We start from the raw sequence: 26,041 nt of genomic DNA, 5'->3' as shown, positions 1-26,041 counted from the left end.
TTACAATAAACAATTTCATTTCAAGATAAAAATTCAATCAAGAATCTAAAAACTCTTCACACAGAGCTACACACTGTTTTCACTCTCGTTTAGGAACCCACAGGGGCCCTAATCCAGATTTCAAAATCTCGTGTTAACACTGAGGTGATCTGGCAAAGTTTTCTCCTCACCTCCCCACTATCACCTTTGTCATTTCAATTTTTTTTTAAGTTTAATTTATTTATTTTATTTGAGAGAGAGAGAGAGAGCTTGTGACAGCAGGGGGAGGGGCAAAGGGAGAGAGAGAATCCCAAGCATACTCCCTGCTGAGCACAGAGCACCATGGGGGGCTAGATCTTACGACGCTGAGATCATGACCTGAGCCAAAATCAAGAGTCGGATGCTTAACTGACTGAGCCACCCAAGCACCCGTCATCTCTGCCATTCCTAATGAAGATTGGAAATATTTGAGTTCCTCCTAGTCAGTTGCCTTTTCTCCCCTTCCTTACAGTTTCTGGTGTGGTAGCCATTGAGAGATACTCTCTACCTCCCCAGCCCCTCCTGTGGTCTGTGCCCATTTGCTCCTTTAAAACCCAGGCCAAACCTACCAAGTTTAAATGCTCTTTAAAATTGGAGCATTATATAGATTATTTTCAAAAGCATCTTCTCATATTAGAGCAATAGGGAAAAAAGTCAGTGAGCTCCCTATTTTGGGGCACAACTCACGTCCATCATGCTCTCAAGATCTGGAGCAAAGAAACCAGAGAGTCTTCAAGACTGCCTCACCTACATTTCCTGACTTCTTTACTCTACCACCCATTTTCACAAGAATATTCATTTTGTACATTTCTTTCTTTCCCCCTCCCCCAACTTTATTGAAACATAATTGACCTAGAACATTGTGTAAGCTTAAGGTGTATGTGTCGATTTAAGACACTTGTATATTGAATAATGAACACCACTGTAGCATTAGCTGATATTGCCATCGTATCACATAATTACCACTTCTTTTTTGTGATGGGACCATTTCAGATGTACTCTCCTGGCAACTTTCAAGTATGTAACACAGTAGTGTGAGCCACAATCACCATGCTGTACATGAGATCTACAGAACGTATTCATCTTATAACTAGAAGTTTATAGCCTTTGACCAGCATCTCCCCATTTCCCTTACTTTCCAGCTCCTGGCAACCACTATTCTGCTCTCTATTTCTATGAGTTCTGCTTTTTTAGGTTCCACATGTAAGTGCTATTATACCACATTTGTCTTTCTTTGAGTTACTCCACTTAGCATAATGCCCTCAAGGTCCATCCATTTGTCGCAGATGGCAGGATTTCTCATGGCAGGATAAGATTCCATTGCATATATATGACATTTCTCTCTGTCAATATGAGGGTTACCTTTAAATGTCTTTTCTCTATCTCAAAATAGATCCATTGAATTTTCAGGCTTTAGTTCATCAGATGCAGCCTCCTTATTTTATGCAGTAATAAGGCCCAGATTAATTGTGACCTCTCCAACACACACTTATAATACCTAATTCCCTGACTCCTATTTAATATGCTTTTCCCTGTACCTCAAGGTTCCAAGGTTCTGATGGTAGACAATGCAGTGCTGGAACTCTTACATGTAATTAAACACAATGTATCTAAAAATCTATTCTGTTTATAAAAAAAAATGCATACAGAGTAATGAGCACATTCAAAGGAATGCTCCTTTTTGAGATAGATACCTTAGAAGATAGTCTGGGACGTGGACCATTTCTAGTTCAGTGCTCTTTCCCCAAAGTAACATTGACTTCCCAAGAGCTAAAAAAACCTTGCCAAAATGTGGTTTAATTACACTGTGGTTAACTACCAAATAATGCTGGCCCTCAAACATACTTTTGTTTCTGTGTACGTGTGTGTAAAAAGAGAGAGCTTGGAAGTGAGGATGAAAGGGAGGTGGGAGAGATATGAGATGAGATTAACAATATTAATAAGAGGGGCGCCTGGGTGGCTCAGTCATTAAGCTTCTGCCTTCGGCTCAGGTCATGATCCCAGGGTCTTGGGATCGAACCCCGCATTGGGTTCCCTGCTCTGTGGGAAGCCTGCTTCTGCCTCTCCCACACCCCCTGCTTGTGTCCTCTCTCTCTGTGTCTCTCTCTGTCAAATAAGTAAATAAAATCTTTAAAAAAATACCTATAACAATATTAATAAGAGCAGTTTTTGACTCTGCGTGCCTGGCGCTGCTCTAAGCACTTTACCTGCATGCACTCATTTAGCGTCACAAAAATCTCATCAGGTAGATACTATCATTATACTCATTTAACTGATGAGGAAAGTGAGGCACAGGGTGCTAAATAACTTGTCCAAGATCTCAAGCAGTAAGGGTGGGCACCAAGTCACAATCTTAGATATTTGACTCCACGGCTTGTGCTCTTAATTGCCATGATATTACATATATACACTGCTTTTATATATTAAAGTATATTGAATAGTTTTTGTGCTTACTTTGCATTTAAGCATTAGGTATGTCAGAGCACAAGATACAGGTGTTGATCTCAATGGATTGGAGTAAAGAGATGAGGAATCTAGTAATTTTTATCCAGTTCATAGGGATTTTCTAGCTGAGAGTGAACACAGGGCACCTGGGGGTGCTGGTGGTGGAGTGAGGAAGGAAGACTTCCACATCTAAGCTAAACTCTGAAGATGGAGTAGCAGTGAGATGACCAAGTGGGGGCAGAAGGCGTTCCACACTCAGCAACAATATAGTTTCAAAGGTCTGAGATGGAACAGAGCATGGTGTTTTATTGGCCTACAAATTATTCAGAAGACTGGACTTGTGCAGGATCACTTCCTGTCTTGGTCCATAAGCAAAGAACAAAAAGTAAATAAATTGTAGGCCTCTAGAGAGTAGTTCCTCTGTTCCCCTGCCTTAGTCACCTCAGAGGTGATAAGTAATGACCTAAATCAGGATTTGGTTAAATGATCTTTATCTTTAGATTTATCCTACTTGTGTGCATTTATTTATATTATAATGGAAAAATATCAAGGTCAAAGACTTGTGTGTGTGTGTGTGTACTTTTGCTTGCTTTGTTCCAGGAATGATAATTAAGATGGGACTTAGTTCTTGAGTCACTGTGTAAACTTGTCCAGACTCATTCTACAATTGAAAGGACTATAACTTTCTTTAAATAGAATGCAAACATCTTAATTTTGCAAATCTGTCTGATTTGTACTGATAAGTATGAACAAATAGTTCATAAGCCCAATAGAGTAAAACCTTTGCCCATCTAAATACACTTGAAGGATGGGATACATTACTGTCAGAATCAGTGGAATGATTCTCAGACTGCTTTAGTCAAGCACAGGGTAAGGGGGGCTCAAATGAAAGTCAGCATTCAACCCCCTGCCTTTTTTTTTTTTTTTTTGCCATGTCATGTGGGGATGAATTCCACCATAAATGTGGATTTACTAAAATGCTAAAAACAAGACCAAAACCAACAAAAATAAAAACACTCCCTTTTAGCAGTTAAAAGGTATTCTTAGTAATAAAGTCTCCTGGTTATTACAAAGTTATTAGCACATGTAAAAATGACAGTGGAAAGAAATCAGAATATGAAAATAATTCAATTCCACAAACACTGATTACTGCTTATTGTAGTGATGATAATGATGTTGAGAATGACCCAAGCTACCATATATTGAAAACCAGTCACTGGGCTCTATACTTTATATAAATTATCTCATCTAATTTGTACAACAATCTTATGAAATATTTTTTAATTGTTGAGAAAACTGGAGCCTAGAGAAGATAATTTGCCAAAGTCTAGCTAGTGATTGTACTGAGAATCAAACTCAGGTCTATTTGACCTCAAAGCTAAAGCCAGGCTCTTAAGAGCAGTTTAAAGTAAGAATTCTTAGGGCAATAGTAGAACCCTACACAGAAGGGGGGAAAAAAGGATACGGTTGCAGCTACATTCCAAGAGCCGATCCCAGTGCTATGGGAGCAGACAGAAGAGCAGTACAAGCTTCCTTAGACTTAGCTCATTCAGAAATGAAAGATATGATTCAGACACAGAGAATAAGAGCTTAGAACAGAAGAAAACTGGAAGCAAGCTGAAGATAAATGACATTTCTCTGGGCACCTATTCTGTGAGCATGTGGTGGCGGACTTTCTAATGGAGATGTCAGCAGAAGAAACTGGTCCAAGTTCACTGTTGAACTTTCCCAGCCGACTTTCAACTCATTTACCCTGGCCTGTATTTAATTAGCATAGTATGCTGCCTAATTTTGTAATAATATATTATTTTTGGTGCTTAGCTTCATGTATCTTTCTCCCAACATAATGTGCACGCATTGAGAACAGAGACCAAGTCTGTCTTTTTCACCACTGTATCCCCAGAACTTTGTTAATTGCAGTCCGACAGTAATTGATTAATAAATATTTTTGAATAAATGAATGAGTGAATGAATGAATGCATGCTTAATCACTATACTGCCAGCTATTGTACAAGTGACAGGATTTACAGATGTATGACAGTTCTGCCATCTAAAGAGCTTCCAGCCTGGTGGAGAGATGACCATGAAATAAATGTGATACAGTGCAGTAAGGGCAACAAAATATACGTGCAAGTTATAGAAGCAGCGGGGAGAAGGAAATGATAGACAAGTGAAATGGAAGGGTAGAGACAAAGACACAAAGGATTATTTAGCTCCTATTCTGATTCCACTATCTCTATCAAGGAGAAAACCTTCAAACCAGAAACGGGAGAACAGATATGTTAGTAAGGATTTAACATATAAAAAAGAGGTGGGGAGACAGTGAGATAGTACTCAGCTGTTATATGTAAGAATCTCCAGGTCCAGGCCATTCACACTCTCGAGCAATGAAAAAGCTTGAAGCTATGGTTGTTCAGTCTAATATGTGTGAAGTGCAATGGGGAAAGATATCAAAAGATGATCAAAATGGGAGTGAATTGTTTAAAATAAAACCTAATTCTAGGTAATACTCTAGAAAGGATTATTTAAACAGATGGTCTCTGAATATTTGAAGAAAGAGAGCCATGACTACTGGAGTTATAACTTAGGTCACTAAAGCGAGAATGTCCATTTGTCAAATTAGACTCTGTGCAGAACCTCAAGCTATATAAAATAGATAAAAGCAGGAGTAAGGTATAGAGCCCCGACCTCGTGGAACATAACTAGAAAACCACTGATCTAGTCCTGTGATTCTCAGACAAAATTTTTCATGTTCTTTACATAGAAGGGCAAAATGCGAACTCATTAATAAGAGTATGGTTGGATACATGAATTTTTAGTTATTTGTACAGTTGAAAATGTCTCTAGTAACAGGGACACTCAGCACTTTCACACGATCAGTGAGGCTGGGAAGAGGGGTGTGGCACATACAACAACAAGTCTCAGTGGAGGTCATGGTGGGATGGTGAAAGGGAAAGTTCCCTTTTCCCATTGAGGATCACTACTCTGAGAGGATATCCTGAACCTAGACCCTGTCTTGTTAAATATAATTTTCAAATCATATCTTGGATGAAGGCTAAGGGGTGGGCTTATCACATTTGAGGATGACAACATCAGGCTTATTCAAATTAAAGAACAAACTTTATTGATCACTCTCGTGTATGTTCTGTCCAGCACTAAAGAGGATTATTGCCTGGAGATGTAGTAAGTTTTAATTTATATGATGATGCTGACCTGATTTACCTGGGCTTTGTTTGTTTGCTTGCTTTTTGTTTGTTGCTCTTTTACTTACATTTACTTATTTAATATGAACAAAAAGCTACTGTGCCTTTAGTGTATACTCAGGGATAGAGCATCCACAACTTGGGAGGGGATAATGTAACACATTCCTTTATACCGGATAGATCCTCTCTGGCGTACAATATTTTGGTATTATGGTACAATATTCTACCATATCCTGAGGTAGACATTAACAAACAGCATTATATCCAGGGGAATGTTACCAGAGTGAAAAGTGTCTTAGGAGGATTAATGGGAAGAACTAAGGATGTCTAAACCTATAGAAAGAAACACATGGAGCCCACATAACCCACTTGTCAAATATTGGCATATCCACCACCATTGCTTTCAAACACTTGGAGTTTAGAGAACAGGGGCAGGATTTATTCTGTGTGCCTAGAGGGCAGAATTAGGGTTAAAAGATAGAATTAGATGGCAGCATTCTGGTCAATGTAAAGAACTTTCTAACAATTACAACTGGATAAGTAGAATCAGCTCTCTCAAAAAGCAATGTGCTCTGGGTCATCAAAGATGTGCAGTCAGTGGCTTTGTACTGGACATAGTTTTGTGCTATGAGTTGGATAGACAATCTAGTCACTAATTCTCTGGCAAAATAAAGAAAAATATTCATATTCTTTTGATATTCAGTCAAATCTTACAGGATAACTCTTCTATTCATTAGTTGTTAATTGCAGGTGGCAAATTGGAACCAATTTAATTATACCCTCAAAGAGCCAGGAAGATTTGCTTGTTTTGCCAGCCTGTAAGAATTTCAGCAACCTGAATTTACAGTGTGTCTGTGGCTTACATACCATCACCAAAGTCACCAGAAAGGATGATAACATCAACACATAAGACATGTAAACTTTCATATGTTCCGTTATCCTCCCTCTGGTTTAGATCAACATTGCTTCTTTTAGTGGTGGTTACTAAGCCAAATGAAGCCAACATTGTGCAGGTAAATATTTAATGATGGTGTCTCTGAAAAAAAAAAAAAGTTCTAATATGTTGTGTTTGTCAAGTTCCATGGTGTAAAGAGTCCTCATCATAGCTGACTTCCAGCTACCACTGGGAAGATATACGCACAATACAATTTAGTGAGCTACTTTCGTGAGCTGCCTCTAGCACAGCACTGGATGCATTCCATAGTTTAATCAGGAGAATCAGTTCAGCTGACTTCTCCTGAACCAGAGGATCAACATATATTGCATAGGAAGAATGTAAAGATTTGATGACATATGTTTGATTGTTCCATTAGAATTAAAATACCAGCGGGGCGCCTGGGTGGCTCAGTTGGTTAAGCGACTGCCTTCGGCTCCGGTCATGATCCTGGAGTCCTGGGATCGAGTCCCACATCGGGCTCCCTGCTCGGCAGGGAGTCTGCTTCTCCCTCTGACCCTCCCCCTCTCATGCTCTCTCTATCTCATTCTCTCTCTCAAATAAATAAATAAAATCTTTAAAAAAAAAAAACTAAAATACCAGCAATATTTTGAAAGAACATATTCTTAAATGTATTGCATTTGCCCAGGGCTGAAGCCTGGTCTCTCAGTCTCCATCACTATGGTTAGGTGTATTTTTTCTGTACTTGTCAAAATAGGTTGTAGAGATGACATGACAGGTATTTGGCAAATACCAAAGTTTTTCATCTGGTGTTGGAACAGGCCTCCGTTTAGGAATACATTCTGGAAACACTGGCACTAACTATGCTCTTGAGCAATCTCTCCAGAATATAACAGAGAAGTTCTGTAGGGATAAATGCAGTTTAAAAATACCATGACCAGACTTTGACCCATCTAATAAAGAACTATAGTATGATGAAATAGTTAAAGACACATACAAAAATTTGGAAACTAGATTTGAGATAATAGTCTGTGTCAACCATCTCCCACAAACCCCCAATCCTTTATATCTTCTAGAGCATTTGGGATATTCACCTAGAGGTTAGTAAATCACAAGACTGTTGAAGGGATATAAGGAACAGGGCTGGAGGTGAAGGTGGAGAATTATGTCGCATGGGTGAGTCACTAAGTGAATAAAGCACGACCATAAATGTAAGATTTCAACTGAAGAAAATTTAGATAGAAATTTTTAAAAGGTTGACCATTAAAGGTTGATCATTAAAAGCTACCAGGTGGTAACTCTTGTTTAATGAAGAAAGAGAGCAAACAACCAAGCATCACTCAAGGAACACATGCATGACTGAAAAATTGGGAAAACTATGTAACTCTGGGAAGTAGTTGGAAATGGTACCAGAGTGGAGCCAGACCCTTGATCTCAGAAAGGAGAAAGAGAACAATCAAAGTTGAAAAAACATTGAGAAGGAGAGCCAGTCAAGGCTGTGAAAGCTAAATTAAATTTCCTAGAACAAGGTAGTAGAATCCAGTAAGATATAACCCAGAGTCAGTTGGAATGCCAACACTCTTTGGAACATAAATGGCTGCTTAATGCATTTTACAGATACATGTGAAATGGGAATAAAGGCTAATGTAATTGTTCAACAATGTGGTGCAGATGATGAAATCTAAGCACTTAATTTGGAGAAGAGTATAGTATTAAGATGACTGCCTTGATTCTGTGAAGAGTATGACATGTTTGAATGGGCTTGACAGGGAAAATGGACTATTCTCTGTAATTCAGAAATCTAAAGCTAGTTATTTCTTCTAGGAACAAGCATTTTATTCATTTAGCTTTCTCTATTGTTTTTTGACAATGTTTTGAACACCAACACCACCAACAAAAAAGACACTTGAACCCCCAAATGGAATTGGACTTGTTCTACACATCTAATTGTATAGATTATTGCCCAATGTGTCTAACTCATTTGATTAAGAGATGGATTACTCAATAAGAAGCAATGTTACAGTGAGAAACTAAATTCCTATTCTTATTTTGTTTCCAAACTATTTATTATAAGGGAACATCTAGAAGAGGGTAGTGTATGTTTCTGTTTACTAATCTTTCACTAGGAAGACCCCAACAGAAGGAGTGCCATTGCATAAGTGGGTTCTCTATTTGGAACCTAGAGAAACAGCCTGGAAAGACTTGGAGACACAGTGGAAAGAGAAACTTCTAGGCTGTTGGTTCTCAAATAAGGAAAAGGGAAACTACTCAGTTCCATGTCCAGTGAGTTTCCTGTGGTGTTGTATCTGGTCTCCATGGGGAGGGCTTTAGAAAGTGTCTTGCCAGATGTTACCTTCTCTCTCCGTACTCAATAGATAGTTAGTTCACAGCTACTCACAGAGGTCCACCTCCAATCAAAGACAAAGTGGAGAAGCTTATAACACTCCTTGCTTTCCTCTTTTGACCCCTCTCTGTGCCAGAGACCCTACTGCTGCCCCAGTCAAAATATAGAATCAATTTAGCTACATTTATTTTATTCCTTACTCCAGAGATATTAATATTTCAAGACAAATGTTACATGAAAAGTGAAATTTCACGTATCTGAGTGATTATTTTTGGATAGCTAATGTTTTTGGATAGCTAATTTTAGATTTTGGATAGCTAAACCTTAGACAAGTATAGTCAATGATATTTTAAAAATCATAAAAGCTAATATGCTAAAGGAATTATAATTAAAATATACAACTGTTTCTTCATTCGGTCTTCTCAGATTTTTTTTAGCAAACTGGTCCACATTGCTATGATCTTTCATTAGGTTTGTGTAATATGTTTCTGAGTTTCTAAATATTTTTAGTACAGCAAGGCTAAGATCAGATCACCTTAGAATCCCATTATCTTTTTGCTTGGTATTCATTTGAAAGGAGCAATGATATCCAAATATCTTCTGTTTATATCTTCACCAAAAGGGAAAGTTGCATGTTTTCACTTATCAATGACAAACCAAGCCATGACACCCACTCGAATGACTGCCTCTCCAACTTCCAACACTAAGCACAATAAGAAAAAAAAAAAATGAATCAATAGGAGAATTTTTTTTGCCTCTTCTTTTCTTCTTCAGCTTATTAAAGAAAAAGCATAAAAGTAGCTGAATACAAATTATAGGATCAGAATATATTACTGCCTGATATGGAAGGTTCCTGTAGGTGTGTGGCTCTTCCTAACATTCATCACATGTATAATGTACCTCAAAGTTTGCCCCAATAAATCTTTTGGTTCTCAGATAGAATTATAGTCTCCCAGCTGTTAAAGACCACTGCACACAGTACCAAACCCCAGAAAGGTACGACTCCCTATAGATACAGAGATTGTCTTTCCCAAAGCCTAGGGGGGATAATCAATTAATTTTAGAATAGGAAGTAACAGGATAATATAACCAGTTTTCTACTGAGTGAGTCAGTGTTTAACATCATCGTGCTTCTTTTTCTTCAGCACACATGGTCTCATAATTTACCTATCCCACTGGGTCTTTGTTAAGATTAAATTGAATAAAGTTTACAGAATGCCTAGCAAATAAAAATCCCTTAATGAATGGCAGCCATTACCATTGTTCTGCCAATATTTGAGTTTGGAGAACGACTTTGTTCTTCGAGTAGGGCATAGAGTTGGTTTATGGTGGGTTAGAAAGGCAGAGGGTGGATTTCAGAAGCAAATCTAAGAATTATTATTAAGCTAAGCTATATGCAAAGCCATCATGAAAAACAACAATAATAGTGGATTGCTACCAAAAAAATCTTAGAAGACTTCTGGTGAAATTTGTCAAAAATACCAACAAAGGAAATATGAGACCTGTTCTAGGCTAGGTCGTGCCTAGCTTAATTTAAGCAACTGCCTTCTTACACAGTGGGGAATAAGGCAGATATATAAATTGCAAGATACATAAAAACAAGGTATTTTAAAACACATGGCACACCTCCGCTGCTTGACTTTATACTGGGAACTAAAGTAACAGGTAACACAGATGTATTTATTGGGGTTTCAGCTATTTAATAAAAGGCTTTTTATGTTAAGTATCCTGGATTACCTAAAAAACATTTCCTTTGTCATTAGATAATGATGGGAGAGCGGGAGAGCGTTTCCTATATATTGAGAGGCTGATGGATCAGTACATATTTAAAGATTGTCTTTGGTTGATGAAAGACATTTTCTGAGCTGTGTTTCTCTCCACTTAATCTCTAATGTGGCCTGGACACCTCCTTGACATCTCTTTAGTAAATCAAAACCTCCCCAAAATCAGTTATGTCCAAAAATAATCTCATTATCTATCCCTTCCCTTCCAATCCCAGCTCTAACCTGCTTCTCTTCCTGGATTCCTTGCCATATCCTCCTCATAGAGAAAAGTACTATTACCCACAAACTGTTCAGTTTTGTAAGCCAGAAGTTTAGGAGTCATTCTTGACCCTACCCCTCCTTTCCTTTCAAATCCAGCTCGTCATCAGGAACTGTTGATTTTACTTCCTAACCTCCTCCCTCTGTCTATTTCTCTTCATCTCCCCTACCATCGGTCTATCTAACTTCCCATCATCTCTCTCCTGGACTACTGTGATAGCTTCCTAACTGGTCTAACCTTGCATGCTCCCCCACCAGCATGGCAGCCCTTACCCCAAAACTATTCTTGCATCATAGCATGAACCCGATCATATTAGTCTACCACCCCGACCCCATGCTCAAAACTGTTGGATGACTCTTGACGTTCTTAGGAAGAAGAGGAAAAATAAAAAATGCCTTAACATGATCTACAAAGCCCCGTCCTGCCTCCTTCATGTATAATCTACTTCATGAATAACCTATTCTTTTCGTCTCTGCTCCAGCCACACTAGCCTTTGTGTGCTCCCTGTGCTTCCTCCAGCACAAGGCAGTTATGGCTCTTGCTGCTGCCTGAACCACTCGTGCCAACCCTTTGGCCTAGTTATCTGTTCAGATTTCAGTTCAGTCGTCAATTCCTTAAGGAAACCTGCCTTGACCTCTGGACCATACCAATTCCCTGTTTCAAACTTTCATAGCCCCTTGCAACTCTCCTTTTATAGCACTTAATGAACCTATGATTTGATTTTGTCTACATGATTGATATTTTTCTTTCCTATTACTAAGAAAGTTCCAGGAGAGGGCGCCTGGGTGGCTCAGTTGGTTAAGCGACCGCCTTCGGCTCAGGTCATGATCCTGGAGTCCCGGGATCGAGTCCCGTATCGGGCTCCCTGCTCGGCGGGGAGTCTGCTTCTCCCTCTGCCCCTCCCCCCTCTCATGTGCTCTCTCTCAAATAAATAAATAAAATCTTAAAAAAAAAAAAGAAAAGAAAAGAAAGTTCCAGGAGAGAAGGGACCATACCTATTTTTGATACCAGTTGGCCCAGCCCAAGCATAGGGTCTATGACCCGGTGGTACTCAATAACAAATATTTATTGAATGAATAAATAAATGATGTCAGGTAAGTTTTCCACATTGCTTTCAGGGAAGACACTTCACTGTTTTTGCTTAAAAGAAAAAAAAAAGGGTGCCTGGGTGGCTCAGCCAGTTAAGCGTCTGCCTTCGGCTCAGGTCATGATCCCAGGGTCCTGGGATCGAGCCCCGCATCGGGCTCCCTGCTCAGCGGGCAGCCTGCTCCTCCCTCTGCCTCTGCCTGTCTCTCTGCCTACTTGTTCTCTCTCACTCTGTCAGATAAATAAATAAAATCTTTAAAAAGAAAAAAAAAAAGAGCCTTAGCAGGCAATCTGTTGTGTAAAATGTCCAGTTTGGTCTAGGAATACAAACATGAAAATGGTTAATTCAACCAAGCCAAGGTAAGGATATGAGGTTTTGCAGAAAGGGAGTTCCTAATGCTTTTTTACCTTCAGTTTTAAAGAGTTCAGCTTTTCCTCCCTGAGGTGTTCTCTCAACATCTCCCGGTGGAGCCTCTCTTGTTCTCTTGCAAATTCACCAAGAGTGTACTGTCGCACGCTGTTATGGCGGCTGGACATGCCCAAGGTGCTGCCCCCTTGACTGGGCACGCTCGTGAAGCCCTGCCTCCTGGTGAAGTAGTACACGGTGACACAACTAAAATGCACATTCTTTGTCCTTAGCCGCTTCTCTCTTTTGAGGATGGAGGAAGCTGAAAGAGAAAGGAACAATTCAGTGAACACCCAGGGCAGCGGTTTTCAGATGAGGTGAAGAATTAGAAAGTGCCATTTGATGATACTGAATCTACAGTCACCCCTTTCTGGCTAGGAGACACTAAAAATATTCTATCTGAGAGCTGGCGCAGATCTCTATTTCCTTTCTTAAATTTCCTTCTAGCTGTAGTGGAGTAGACTTTTAAGTCCTCTATAATGGCAGTCTAAGCAAACTTTCAGGAAAGTTGCCAATAGTCTATGAGTCAGTGGCAGAATTTAATTTTATTTCCCCTAACGTCTTAAGTTTAGGTTTCATGGTTTTCACGTGAGTTGCATCATACTCTAATCAGAAAAGACACACTACAAACTCTTATATTCTGGATCTTATTTTGATATTGAGGGCACTTGGCATAGAAAAATGTCTATTCACGAATTTTAGAAAATTTCAAAAAGCAGTAAAAACTCACAAAAAAGGCTCAGTGGCACTATTTAGACATTTTTACAACCTAAATCTAACAAAGCTTTCATTTGATAAGAACCACACTTAAATAGCATTACAGACAGTGGGATTTTAATACAAGTATACACTGAGACGGTTGAAGATGGTCATGAAATACATCAGAACCTTTGTTAGTTACAGGGACACCAAGATGCATTGAACATCATGGAAGTTTGAGATACACACTGTAGTTGAGGAAAAGAGAGCCACACATTATAAACATGACCTTTCTGGAGTTGGAAGACATGCTAGACATCATCTAACCCAGTCCTTCTATTTTATAAAGTAGCCCAGACTTGCAGAATTTGAGTGCGTTTTTTCAGTGCAGGTAGTGGCGAAGCTAAACTTAAACTTAAGTGCCTCCAACCCGGTGCCATATTATATGACGCTTCTCCACTGGAGAAGGAAAAGTACACTGAATTGAGAAGAAAAATATAGAATCGTGCTCTTATGGGTCATTTCCCCACCACCGCCACCAGTATGTTGAGGTTCTAACCCTCAAGACCCCAGGTTGTAACCTTATTAGGGAACGAGGTCTTCAAACAGATGATCAGTTGAGGTCATTGGGGTGGGTGTTAATCCAGTACAACTGGTGTCCATATAAAAAGGGAAAATTTAAACACACACGCACAGGGGGATGATGTAAAAAGGCAAAGGGAGAAGTTCATGTGAAGATGGATACAGCGATTGGGAATGTGCTGCAGAGAGCTAAGTGATGCCTAGGACTACCAGAAGCTGGAAATGCAAGGAAAGCTACAGCTTTCCGAGAGAGCACAGTTCTGCTAACACGTTGATTTCAATCTAGTCTCCAGAACTGTGGGACAGAAATATCTGTCGTGCTAAGCCACTGAGTTAGCGGTATTTTGTTTCTAAACTAATATGCATGTTCAGAAAAATAGAAACAACAAATCGAGCAAAAATCCTTGGATAGCAACAAGTAATACAAGCTAACATTTATGGAGGGCTTCCCAAGTGCTATACTGTGCGAAGCATTTTACATGAATGATCTCATTTTATTCTTACATCTCCTTGGGTTGGTATTACCCATGTCTCCATTTGAGGAAACCAAGTCACCAAAGGTTAAATAATATTATCAAAGTCACGTAACCAGTAGTGAAGCTGGGATTCATTATTCCAGGGTCCAGGCTCTTAACCACCGTATCACAGAGAGCTGAAGCCACCCTAAGGGAGCTGAACGAGGCTGAGACTTGGTGTCATACTACTTCTGGTAGATGTCAACTGCTGCTGCCTTCAAAGAGGGTTTTGATTTAGAAGGCCGTATAAGCAACGAGAGAAAAGGGACTACAGTATCACTTTCTTCCAAAGGGGTTCAATTCCTTTGTCTCATATCCCCCTGCCCCCACCTCACAAAGCATTCCAACCAAATACAGGGAGGCTGTTATGATTCATCTCATTTCATGAATTGGTTTATTCAATAACTATAAACCAAGGGCCCGCTATGTGCCAGGCACATTCCAGATGATTGGATATATTGGTGAAAAAACCAGATGGTGATTCCTGCCCACATGGAGCTTTCATTTCCAGTGATGAGAAACTCAGACAGAATGAACAGACTCAGAAGTTTACAGAGTTAAGAGAAATATGACATTTGGGCAAGAATTTCATTTTCCCAACTTCTTCTCTTCTCTACTGTTTTACTTCTCCGGAAGAGATTGCCAGAAAGCAAAGGCTTTCAAACATGTACACAATTTTCCCATTTTATTTATGTATATGTTCACTGCACATACTTGTGCTCCTGGCAGCAGAGACAGTTTTCAACTTTGATTTAAAAACCCTGATCTGCTTCATAATGGTATATTTAAATCATCTCAAAACAGGGAAGAATTTGTCAAAATGTAAAAGATTACCGTCGAAAGAAAAATTCAACAACCTGCCTAGTAATCTGCCACCCTATCTGACAGCCTCATCCGTCACCACCTTATAGCAGGCGAGAGCCTCTGGTTTTGGGGGTGATAACCTTCAACCTTTTTCACTCTTGATATCATAAAATTATGCCCTTAAGACATTACCTTTCAAGGCCATGACTTTAGATTAAAAAAAAAAAAGACTTTAATGAACTCATTTAAAATAATTATTATAAACATCTCTCATGATTTTATTACTTATTTTTTAGACAATTCATGGTAGTCTAGACAAATTTTTCTTCTTAATATCTATTTAGATTTGTACCTGTACTTTTAGATTATAAGAATTCTTCAATCTTCTGGATGAATCTATTGTGATATGAATCTACCACTTCCTAAAAAGCCAGATTACCTTTTCCCAAAAAGACAATTTTCCAAGGCTTTGAGGATAACGATAGTGGCAGACTGTTGAGTCCCTTCCCCTGGGCTCTTGGCATTGCTAACATGGTCAAAGTGTGTTAGGATTGGATTGGTGTCAGTTCCTATCCACGAGGGTTTATAATTCAAACCTGTGCTTATCCTTGTCCTAGAATTTGCATATTATAAATAGCACTGTAAAAACAATGACCAAAATGCCTATGGAATATATTTAAAAGGAAAGCTTTGAAATACTATAAGATCAGCCTTGTGGGAGATATTTCAAATGTGGCTTTCCTGAATATAGGAGCCACCCACGTCTCTCTTCTGGTGATTGAATTGGAGCACTAGAATGGGCCTTTATGGACTATCTCCTGCCTCCAGGCCCCAATTTGACTAACATCACAAAATGAAGTCATAAAAAAGAGTCTGTGTTCTTCAAGCCTGGAAAAAACAGGCCAAATTCACTCAGCACATCTGCCTTAGGGAATCTGAAACCTCCCTCATATGCCTACCTAGCAATTTGTGCCATTTGCAGAGGGATTGAACTCTACTTTGTGTCTCTACAGAGTTCAAAATTCACTTTACCACTGTGAGGTCAAGAGCAAGTAGAAGAAGGGTGAAGGTGTCTTTCACTACTTCTTTGAAAAATAATTAGTCTGTTTTCATACATGATACTAAGTTTTTCGTGTCTTTCATCCCAATTTCTTTTATCCCATTCACAGTCGCCACCCTGAAATGGAAGTGTCTAAATGCAACAGTGCTATGTATACTACCCAGGACACAGCTCCTGAGAACACCATTATGGTTCCCATCAGGGCACACTGGTGTTACTGTAAAATGATCACATATTATGGAGATAATATCGATCTTGGTCAACTAAAGGAATAAAGAGCACAGAGTTACTGATGTTAGTTATCTGCAGAATATAGCCTTCCTAAAATACTGCTTTAGAAGTGAATGGAGAAGAGAATTGAGCAATTGCCTAATTCACAATGCCAGGATAAGAATGTAAGTGGATAAACTAAAATAATCTGTGCCATAAGTTATATAAAGAGTTTATGAACAGAGTGGATTTGAAACGGAAGCCAAAACTAAAAGTTGGACGCGTATTTGCAAGACCATCCAGGGAAGTCAATGCTTTGATGAGACAAATATTCTGAATATTCTGATCCCATAGAGGAGATGAATAGATCAAGGTATCGTCGTTGAATCAAATTAAGCTCTAAGAAAATTCATCTGACTTTGCTCCACTTCCACACTCATAAACCAACCTGTTCATACAAATTGGAACACATCTTCAGATCAACAAGACTACCCAGTTGACTCATTAATTTTATCTCTTGCTGAAAATAATCAAATTTGTTTCAGATGTGCAAGTCAGTCATTTCTGAATGTGGTTAGTATGTGTCGTTCCATCTGAGATTGCCTTCTCTGCATGCAAGAGACCATCCTGTGTCTGGGCCTGGAAGACTGAAGACTACATCTTAGACCATTGATCCCACTGTAGTGCAGCACTCTGGAGCTAATAATGCTTGAGCAGCAAGCCAGTGACCCTCTCAAAGCAGTTGTTCTTTTTAGTGCCAACAACCATCAGCAAAGCACTGGCATAGCCTGAAAGGCAGAAAGCAGTAAACTGAGCTATGTGTTTTGGCACCAAATTTGGTACACAGAGGTTGAGAGTTAGTGGTCCAGTCTGATGTTGAACAAGGGGCAAATTATGGAAAATATTAATTCTACCATGTGGGTCTAAAGTCAATAATATATTTCTCTCTCCTATGCACTATGCTCAAAAGGAAAATGCCAGATGACTTGTAAGTCTACATTTTGAGTTTATTTTTCATTTATTTGGGGAAAATTTAGTCTAAGCAAAATGACATGACTGAAATTAACTTGTTTATCTGGTAAATCCTGGGCAATAAAAACTCTTGTTTTTTAAAACATACACACCAAATTAATCAGGGGCTCCGCAAGTGTGCATGCTGCATCTTACCTTTTGAAGAACAAATCAAGATCAAGTCAGTTATGAAGTCATGAAGCTTAGCTTACAAACAGAAAATCCAGTTTCACCAGAAAATATTTTGTATAAAAATTAGCCTCATAGCTCAAATATTACATCAATTTCCAATGGGTAAAGTTATTAAGATTAAAACAAAATATGTCCCTAATCTTTACAAGTGACTTCTGCAAATGGCCTGTGATCATATTCTCATATCCTCTCCAGCTTGACATGAGTGTCCAGGTTGGCCCCTCTTGATTAGGTGTCAACTACATGGTCTCAAATTCTAACCACAAAAGTGAAAATGGATCCAGCAACCAAGAAATATAGGAGTAGTTTCTTTGAAAATGAAGGCTAGTTTGCTATTAAAAGCAATCCTTCCTTGTTCTAATTCTCCCCTTTTATTCTTTTAAGTTACATCCTCAAGTTTCCTGAACATACTTGCCCCAGTTGCATCTTTCATTATTTTGCTCAAGTAAGGTCTTTAAGGCAGTAGTAAATCATTCAAGTGGGAGAAACTCTACAAGACTGATAATAAGGTAATATCTTGGGGCATGAGTGAATGAGAGGCAAGACAGAAGTAAAGACTAATTGGGGATATTTTCTTTCCAACCACGAATAAAATCCAAATTACCTTAAGTATGGAATGTAAAGTGATCTATTATCTATGGCTAAATCAATGTTACATTATTGTGTACTCAGTATGTTATTTTATACTGAGTTATGAAGGGTATAAAATGCATACACACAGTCACAAACAAAAGAAAGAGAATCTCCCAAACAACTGGACAGGCAATACTTGGGTCTACCCAATACTTTACAGTCGAAGTGCTTTGCATTTCCAAAAAAGTAATCAGAACTGAGGCAGAATCGACAAATGTAAGAAAATGTCAGAATCCTCCAAATGGACGGCAAATCAGGGTTTTTTTCCCCCCTTGTATTATTGCCCTTTTACTCTGAAAGAGCATTCAAAAACAAAAATCAAGAAAAAATAGCTCCCACATACAAGGATGCTCGTGATGTCAAATCCAAGTTTGTATTTGGCTCCCTACAGTGTGAATGATAGCTCCAAATGCTTTTAAAATTGTAGCACATCTCTCTCCTGAGGCTCTAAATGTCACTCTTCCCCATCTCAAACCAACCAAATAACTCGTGTGCTGGTAAAGGGGCAAACAGACTTGCACCATATAAAATATGATAAACATACATAAGAACCAGTCATCATTCTGATTTCAGTCCTTCTGCAGAGGAGGAATAGTTTTATAATTCTTAGGCAAGATTAGGTTGTTTAATCATTTAGCTACATGTCTTTTCCATTCTCATATTAAGTTGAAAATATTCACAAAGGATTGCCCTCAAGACTCATCATGTCTTTTGTGAATTGCAGCTTCTAAGTGAAAAAATTCAAGATGACACTCTTTTGTTTAAGTCACCAGTTTGCAAAACAAAACAAAACAAAAACCTTCTCATCTAAGACTGTGTGCAGTAAGTATTCTATCAAGATACGTCCAAATACTGCACATGCAGTTAAATAAACAAACAAAAAATCAGCAAAAATAGAAATAATATAAAAAGATGACCCTTGAGGCTGGATGACTAAAGCTTTGTTTTGGATCATGAACATGCAAGTCACGTCGTCATCCATTCAGTCTGTCGGCTATATCCACACAAGCAAGCGAGAGAAATGCACAGAGGGGATGAGCTCTCTCCTGAGCCTCTCCAGACAGCTCCAGCCCAAGCTCCTCAGACGCTGCAAGCTGGATTCGACATTTAGGGGTGCTTTAATAGCATAATCATCTATTTGCAATTTTCAACTTAGAAAAAAAGATAAGATTTACCACCCAAGATTTTTATGTGAATTCAGAAAGCTGCATACAAAAATTAAGTCTAAGTATAAATTTTGACCTCCCAGCTTTGATATCATAAATAATTAAAATGATTAACTCACAAAGAATGATCATTTTTCAGAACTAGCTATTTTTCATGCACACATTTCTATTTTATTAACGATGTCCCCTGCACTTTCCCACTAATTCTTGGGAATAAAAAAAAGGGGGGGGAAGGAATCATTTGTTTTCATATGTATTGGGATGGAAGGAATAAATACTGTATTTTAAAGTTATAAAATTGAAATTGAAAATGGAAGGGTCAAAAATTTTAAAAAGAAATCATTCTCTCTTTTATGTAGAAAAATCTTAATATATAATTGACTTAACATTGACCCTTGTCCCCTTTGCATTAATTTGACGTTCTACTGCAAATGTGCTATGACCACAGAGTGCTCTAGCCATCACCAGAAAATGTGACTGATATTGGGGTTGGTGAATTGCCAAACTAAAGCAAATTTAGATCAAATGATAGATGAAATAATACCACTAACTGAATGATCTACTGATTTTCATTCTAATTTTCCTTTTTTATCAATTCACCCATAAATGTACAGTGACTAGTATCATGAATTTTGTTGTTTGATGTGCAGTCTTCCTTCTGGTTCCGTTTTGTCTTTATGTAAGACATCACTTAAATAAAAATTTATATGTTCAAATCCTTGTGTAAAATATTTGAAACACAATGTAATAGGATACAGTTTTGCTAAATCTAGGCCCTGAGCTCGGCTCCCTTTTGCCCAGAGCAGACTGGAAAAGGACACGTTTTCTCCCCTGGTCCACATACTCATCTAGCCATCTGACATTGCTACCGGTAAGAGCTATTTTTATAGAATTTTGACCAGATCAATTATTTTCTCTTTTCACACTATATACATTTCTTTAGGTAATATTAACATCTTTCAAGGAATCTTGAAGATCTCTACAGAGTCAGTGTTAGCATTTACACGTCGAACATATGGAACATACATTGATTGTTGTGGAGGTATTTATTTGTCTTCACCTTTTTAAAGGATAATTCTTGATTGTAAGCATGTCATATTACTAATGAATTAGAGACAACATCATCCTGTCCTGGGACGTGGAAAATAATGAACTGTTAAATAATGTAATCAATTTAAAAAAATCTGAATTCTAATAATTGCTAAGATCCATTGTACAGATTACATCCATGAGCATCTGCATTTCTCAGTTCCTCCATTAATATTTTCAGAATTATGTTTATCTACCTCCTAGGAATATTACCAGGAATAATTACCTTTGTAAAAAGCCTTAAGAATCACAGACAGAAAACATTACATATGCAGAGTACTAACGGTGATGCCGTTAAACCAAATAAAAAGAGCATTCCTTTATTATCAGTGAGCAAATAAGGACACCTACTTCCCAGCTTGTTTCCTTAATTTCTCATATGTGCAATTAAATCCTAAAACTTCATGCTTAAGAAACACATTTCACTACTATTAAAGTGACAGCCATTTCCAAAATATATAAACTTATACTTTCATTTCATTAAAATCTCAAGATTGGATGGATACCATCTTAAGACGGTATTCTTTCTTATTGGGGAAAAAGGTAGTCGTTACTACACATAAATAATCGTAGCTCTGGCTGCAGTCCAAGATGTGAGCACTTTCCTCTGCTGTCTCAGCAATTCTCCTGATGTCAAAGGCTCATTAAAATAAATGGGAACCATATGGCTCCGCAGCAGAATACCCGTACTCTTACAACTGAGAGGGCAATGCAATTCATTACCACCATTGGAGAAATATTTGGGGGACATGGAATATCTCAGTGCAAAATAAAGCTGCATGATGCAGGCCATTTGATTAAAATTCGCACACAATGACAGAGGAGAGATTTGCTGTTTTTCGTCTCTAGTAACCTGTTCCGCCGCATTTTACATTTTCTCCATACCACCATGAGCCTCTCCTGTTAGAAGAATTAAACAGCACTTTCCACCTGCTCAATGACTTTCCCACACAGTATCTCATCTGGTCTAACAATACAGCCCCATCAAGCCTAATATATCATGATAATCCAGGTCAGCACATCACCTAACAATAACGAAAACAAAATAAAATCAAACCTCCAAAAACAAGAGCAACAAAACTTTTCTAAGATCCAGTCATTCAGGAGAGCAACACTGAGTCAAAGATTATACACTGAACTTTGACCTTTGCCAGGAAGGATGAAATCTGGAAGCATTTTTTTTTTAATATATTAGATTAAAAAGCCTTTACTATATTTATCCCAAACAGAAATCCAAATCATTGAGAAACATAAAAGGAAGAGATTCATCAATGCTATATTACTGGCTCCCTATGTCAGAAATCTAAGTTTAAAAAAGAGACGCAGGGTTGCAAAATTGGGATGAAAGATGAGGTTGGGAATGCAGCGGTGGGGGGCAGCTGGGGTTACTGAGGTGCTGTTTCCTGGTTGTCAATGAGTGATTTGGGAGGATTGTAAACATCAAAAACAAAAGAGAAATTTTAACTATGATTTTTTCTACAAATGTACAAATTTTTTGATTGAGCATATACTTCAGGTTTTTAATATTGCCCTTGTTGTCCGTTTTAATATTTTTTAAAACTATGAATTGCTTCAGCACAATGTCTGGCATAGAATGATCACCCAATATCTACTACAAAAACAAAATTAAGACTCATCTCCAATGTCAACTCCAGAAAGCCTTTCATAGACCCCCCTAAGAATGAGGTGAATGCTCTTTCTACACATTTCCAGATCATCCCTGCTTTGGTACCTATAATATGAATGTGTGTTTCTACTCTACCACCAGCTTCGGACGTAGGGTAGGGGACCATCTCTCACTCCCTGGGGAACTCTCAGCATACAACACACCAACACACCGCTGGGCACCTAGGACTTCCTTGATTAGTGTTTGTTTAACTAAATTGGATGAATGAATAACTGAACTCTGGGTTAAGCATATATTTACATTTCCTAAATATGTTTTCCTTAATTTTAAATGGTAAAGTGACATTTAACAGCTTTCCCCTGGAGCTCCAGGGTCAACACGTTTTCCTTCCTTCCTTACTTCTAGTCACTTTATTTTCCTGGGGTACTTTTCAGTACAAAAATGTGTATTGGAGAGAGGACACTTTGCCCTCATGGCTTGAGGGTACACATAACTTTTGTATTAGAAGCCATTTGAAATACACTATATTTTACATATCAGAAGATCTAACATAACCAACCAACTCTGGCATCATAATAAACCTCTAACCAATCCATCAATAATGAGCCTGTAAATCCAACTCCAAAAAGCAAGTGTTTGGTAGGGGAAGAGTTACCTGAGTATTATAAAATGATTTTGAAAGAGAAATCCTGCTGATAAAATATCACTAATTACTATTGACCTCCAGCAAAAACATGACTGAAAGTCCTGCCTTTAGCAGTCCCTTAGTGATAGATCTACAAAATGATTCTCTCTTAGTATTTAAATTGTCATCTTTGCCTCAGAGCAGTGACCGTCCTGTAAAAATAAAATCATATTGCTCAAGATTTATTAATTTCCTATGAAGTTTTATAATATATAGTCATGTTGTAAGACAGATAATTTTTCTCTTTTTGGTGGGAGTGGCGATGAGACATAAGTAAAAGGCCCAGATGACTTCTTGAGACAAGGAGCAGAAATAAGCAAGGAGAATTCTAAACTTTTTTTTTTTTTTTTTTTTAAGATTTTATTTATTTGACGGAGCGAGATACACAGCGAGAGAGAGAACACAAGCAGGGGGAGTGGGTGAGGGAGAAGCAGGCCTCCTGCAGAGCAGGAAGCCCTATGCGGGGCTCGATCCCAGGACCCTGGGATCATGACCTGAGCCGAAGGCAGACGCTTAACGACTGAGCCACCCAGGTGCCACCCTCTAAACTTTTATTAAAATGTAAAAGCAAGACAGAACCGAAACAATATGGGCTAGAATAGAAGTGGAATGAGGGCAGAAATCTGTCATGTGTGGGACTGATTTTACCCTGAAGCTAAAAAGTTCTCCTGTTGATGTTTCACTGATGGGGGCAAAAGACACCAGACTTCTGGGTCCAAAACAAACTTTACTGTTCGTAACACAGCAAACAGCATGAGCATCATGTTTCTGTTGGTATTCCTTGTCCCCCAAATTGTCCACAGAGGCAATATGGAGGGACCAGAGAAATGCTACACATAGTAGGTCTGCACTGTACCAAAGGCCTAACAAGCTTGAGAACCCACTGGTTTTTAGCTGCAATTAGCAATCCTGTTCTTTGTCCCAGGAGGAGACATAACCTCATCCCTCAAGGTTGCTTCCTACAAACCCAACACTGAGAAATGGCCCTGGGGAAGGAGAGTCAGGGCAGTGCATTCTTGACATCCTCAGAAAGACACAAAGGAACACAAAACCCTATGGAGGAGTGTTTCCCAATAGAATTTTTGTTTTGTTCATTCATCTATCCCAAGCACCTGGAATAGGGTCTGGCATACAGTAGATATTCAGTACATAGCTGTTTAATGAATGAGTGGGATTTATCGATAGGCTTCTACTCTTATTAAACACTGTAATTCTTGTGAAATGATCATTTCACAGGCATGTATATTGTAACTATCACTTATTATGCAAAAGCAATATTCATAACACACGAAGAAACAATCTTTCCTGCAAAGTATCTCTGAACTAAAGAGTTTCTTGAAGAATGCTTAGTGAGGTATTTTTATTCCTATGAAGTAGAGCATTTTTTCCCTAGGTCTCTTCATAGCTTGCCAAAGGAGAGAATCAGTCCAAAGATCTTTAGAACAATTTTGGCAGCTCCCAGGAGTGGTATCAGCTACAACATTACTATCACATCTATGTGGCATATATATATATATATATATATATATATATATATATATATATATATATATATATATATTCATTCTTAGGTATCTCCGGTATCTCCTGCATGCATAGCAATCACAAAGGTTCCATGTTTGATGTTTGCCCTTTTCTATGCTACTCTTATGAGATGTGGGTTATTTGTTACAATAAATATATTTTGTTTTTCCAAAGCCAAATGTAATCTCAGGTTTGGACTGTATAAGGAAGGAAGGAAAGAATAAAGAGGTTTCTTTTCCTTCTACCTTTTAAGAGTTTATATTTCTTGGGATGGAAATAAAAACTGAGCAGAGTAATGAGTATACTGTATTTTATAAAAGCAGGATTCGACCTCTTCTACTTTTAAAGAGCATCACTTCTCAAGAACTTCTGTTTTATCACCCGGAGCAAACTCAAATTCCAAAATCTGGTTCTCAGCATTCTCCACTGACCAGTTCCTCTGACTTTGTTCTCACATACATAAGGTCTTCCAATTTTTAAGTGACTTACACCAGCAAAATATTCATCATTGACATCGCCAGAGACCATGGCACTCACCAAAGGGGCTCTTGGAGTTTTGAGTTAGAGAAGGAAAAAGTGAGAAGCAGCATCAATTTAAGGCCAACCCTGCCTTGGCCCCCAGACTTCTGGCCTTTGGTGAAGGATTCAGTAAAGATAACAGGGGATATTTTTTGAGTGTGTGAATAATCTTGGGAGAGTTGAGGGACTACTATTATTCCCAGAGGGTAATGGATATAATTACTTTCTTTCAACAGCTACCCTTTTTTCTTTAGTAAGTCACTGGAATTGAGAAAGACTGGAGGAGGCAGGAGGTAGCTTTGAACAAAGAATTCTTCGGGGAAGGGAGGAGCAACAATCCAGGGGTGCCCCAGGGCAGCTTGGGTGTATTGGGGAAAGATGAAAGAGGGCTTGGTGAACCTGTGGTCTAGTTTAAAATTGCATGAAATCCATTACTACAGCAATATAATTTCCATAATTTATACATAAAATAAGGATATTGGTATACATACTAATTGCGCTGACAGAGGTGTGTGACCACAAGAATCTGGAAAATTACTAGTACACAAGACACTAAACTGTCTAAAAGACAAACTTGGATACTTTGAAGGTATTGCATCTATCCGTGAAATTTTTTTTTTTTTAAGATTTTATTTATTTATTTGACAGAGAGATAGAGAGCACAAGTATGGCAGGGAGAGGGAGAGGGAGAAGCAGGCTCTCCGCTGAGCAGGGAGCCGGACGTGGGGCTCGATCGCAGGACCTTGAGATCACGACCTGAGCTGAAGGCAGCTGCTCAATTTCTGAGCCACCCAGGGGCGAAATTTTATTTGTATGTTTACCATGTGCCAAAGACCTTTCTCATTGCTTTACAGGTATTAATTCATTGAATCCCTGAATCAATGCAATCATGGTTTGAATGGGTAGAACTGTACCAATTTTATAAATGAAGGTGAGGTCCAGAGAGGTGAAAAAATTGATCAAAACTTCACAGCTGGTAGCAGAGCAGGCTGATTTGAATGAAAACACTGTCAGTCCATAGCTCAAGCTGTTAATCTTGACAATATACCGCCTCCCTTCCTTAGTTCTAGAATAGGCTAATACTCTTTCTTATATTCCTTGAACACCTGCTCCCAGAACCCACAAAATCCAGAATTATGGCAATGATAATCTAACTGCGTTATTAAGAGAACAGAAAGAGAGAAAGCAAGTTGCCTGGGCCTTAGAAGCAGTTAGAAGCAGATTAGTAGTAAACCGTCGTGAACTTCTGTTGTTTTATTACCAGACCGCTAGTGGCCTGGAGCCA

At 38.5% G+C, this 26,041-nt stretch overlaps 1 protein-coding gene across 1 annotated transcript in view; it reads right to left on the bottom strand.

Annotated features, from left to right (window-relative positions):
* CSRNP3 (cysteine and serine rich nuclear protein 3) overlaps window positions 1-26,041 on the bottom strand; it is a 149,488-nt gene that overhangs the window by 6,415 nt on the left and 117,032 nt on the right. The window contains exon 4 of the mRNA XM_045868708.2: window positions 12,443-12,702. Within this exon, the coding sequence (XP_045724664.2) occupies window positions 12,443-12,702 (260 nt within the window). The remainder of the gene's footprint in view (window positions 1-12,442; window positions 12,703-26,041) is intronic.

The sequence above is a fragment of the Mirounga angustirostris genome, unplaced genomic scaffold (assembly GCF_029215605.1).
Source record: "Mirounga angustirostris isolate CCGP_5_RB_7025 unplaced genomic scaffold, mMirAng1.0.hap1 SCAF_3, whole genome shotgun sequence".
NCBI classification, from domain to species: Eukaryota; Metazoa; Chordata; class Mammalia; order Carnivora; family Phocidae; genus Mirounga; species Mirounga angustirostris.
This window is presented reverse-complemented; position numbering and strand designations above follow the sequence as displayed.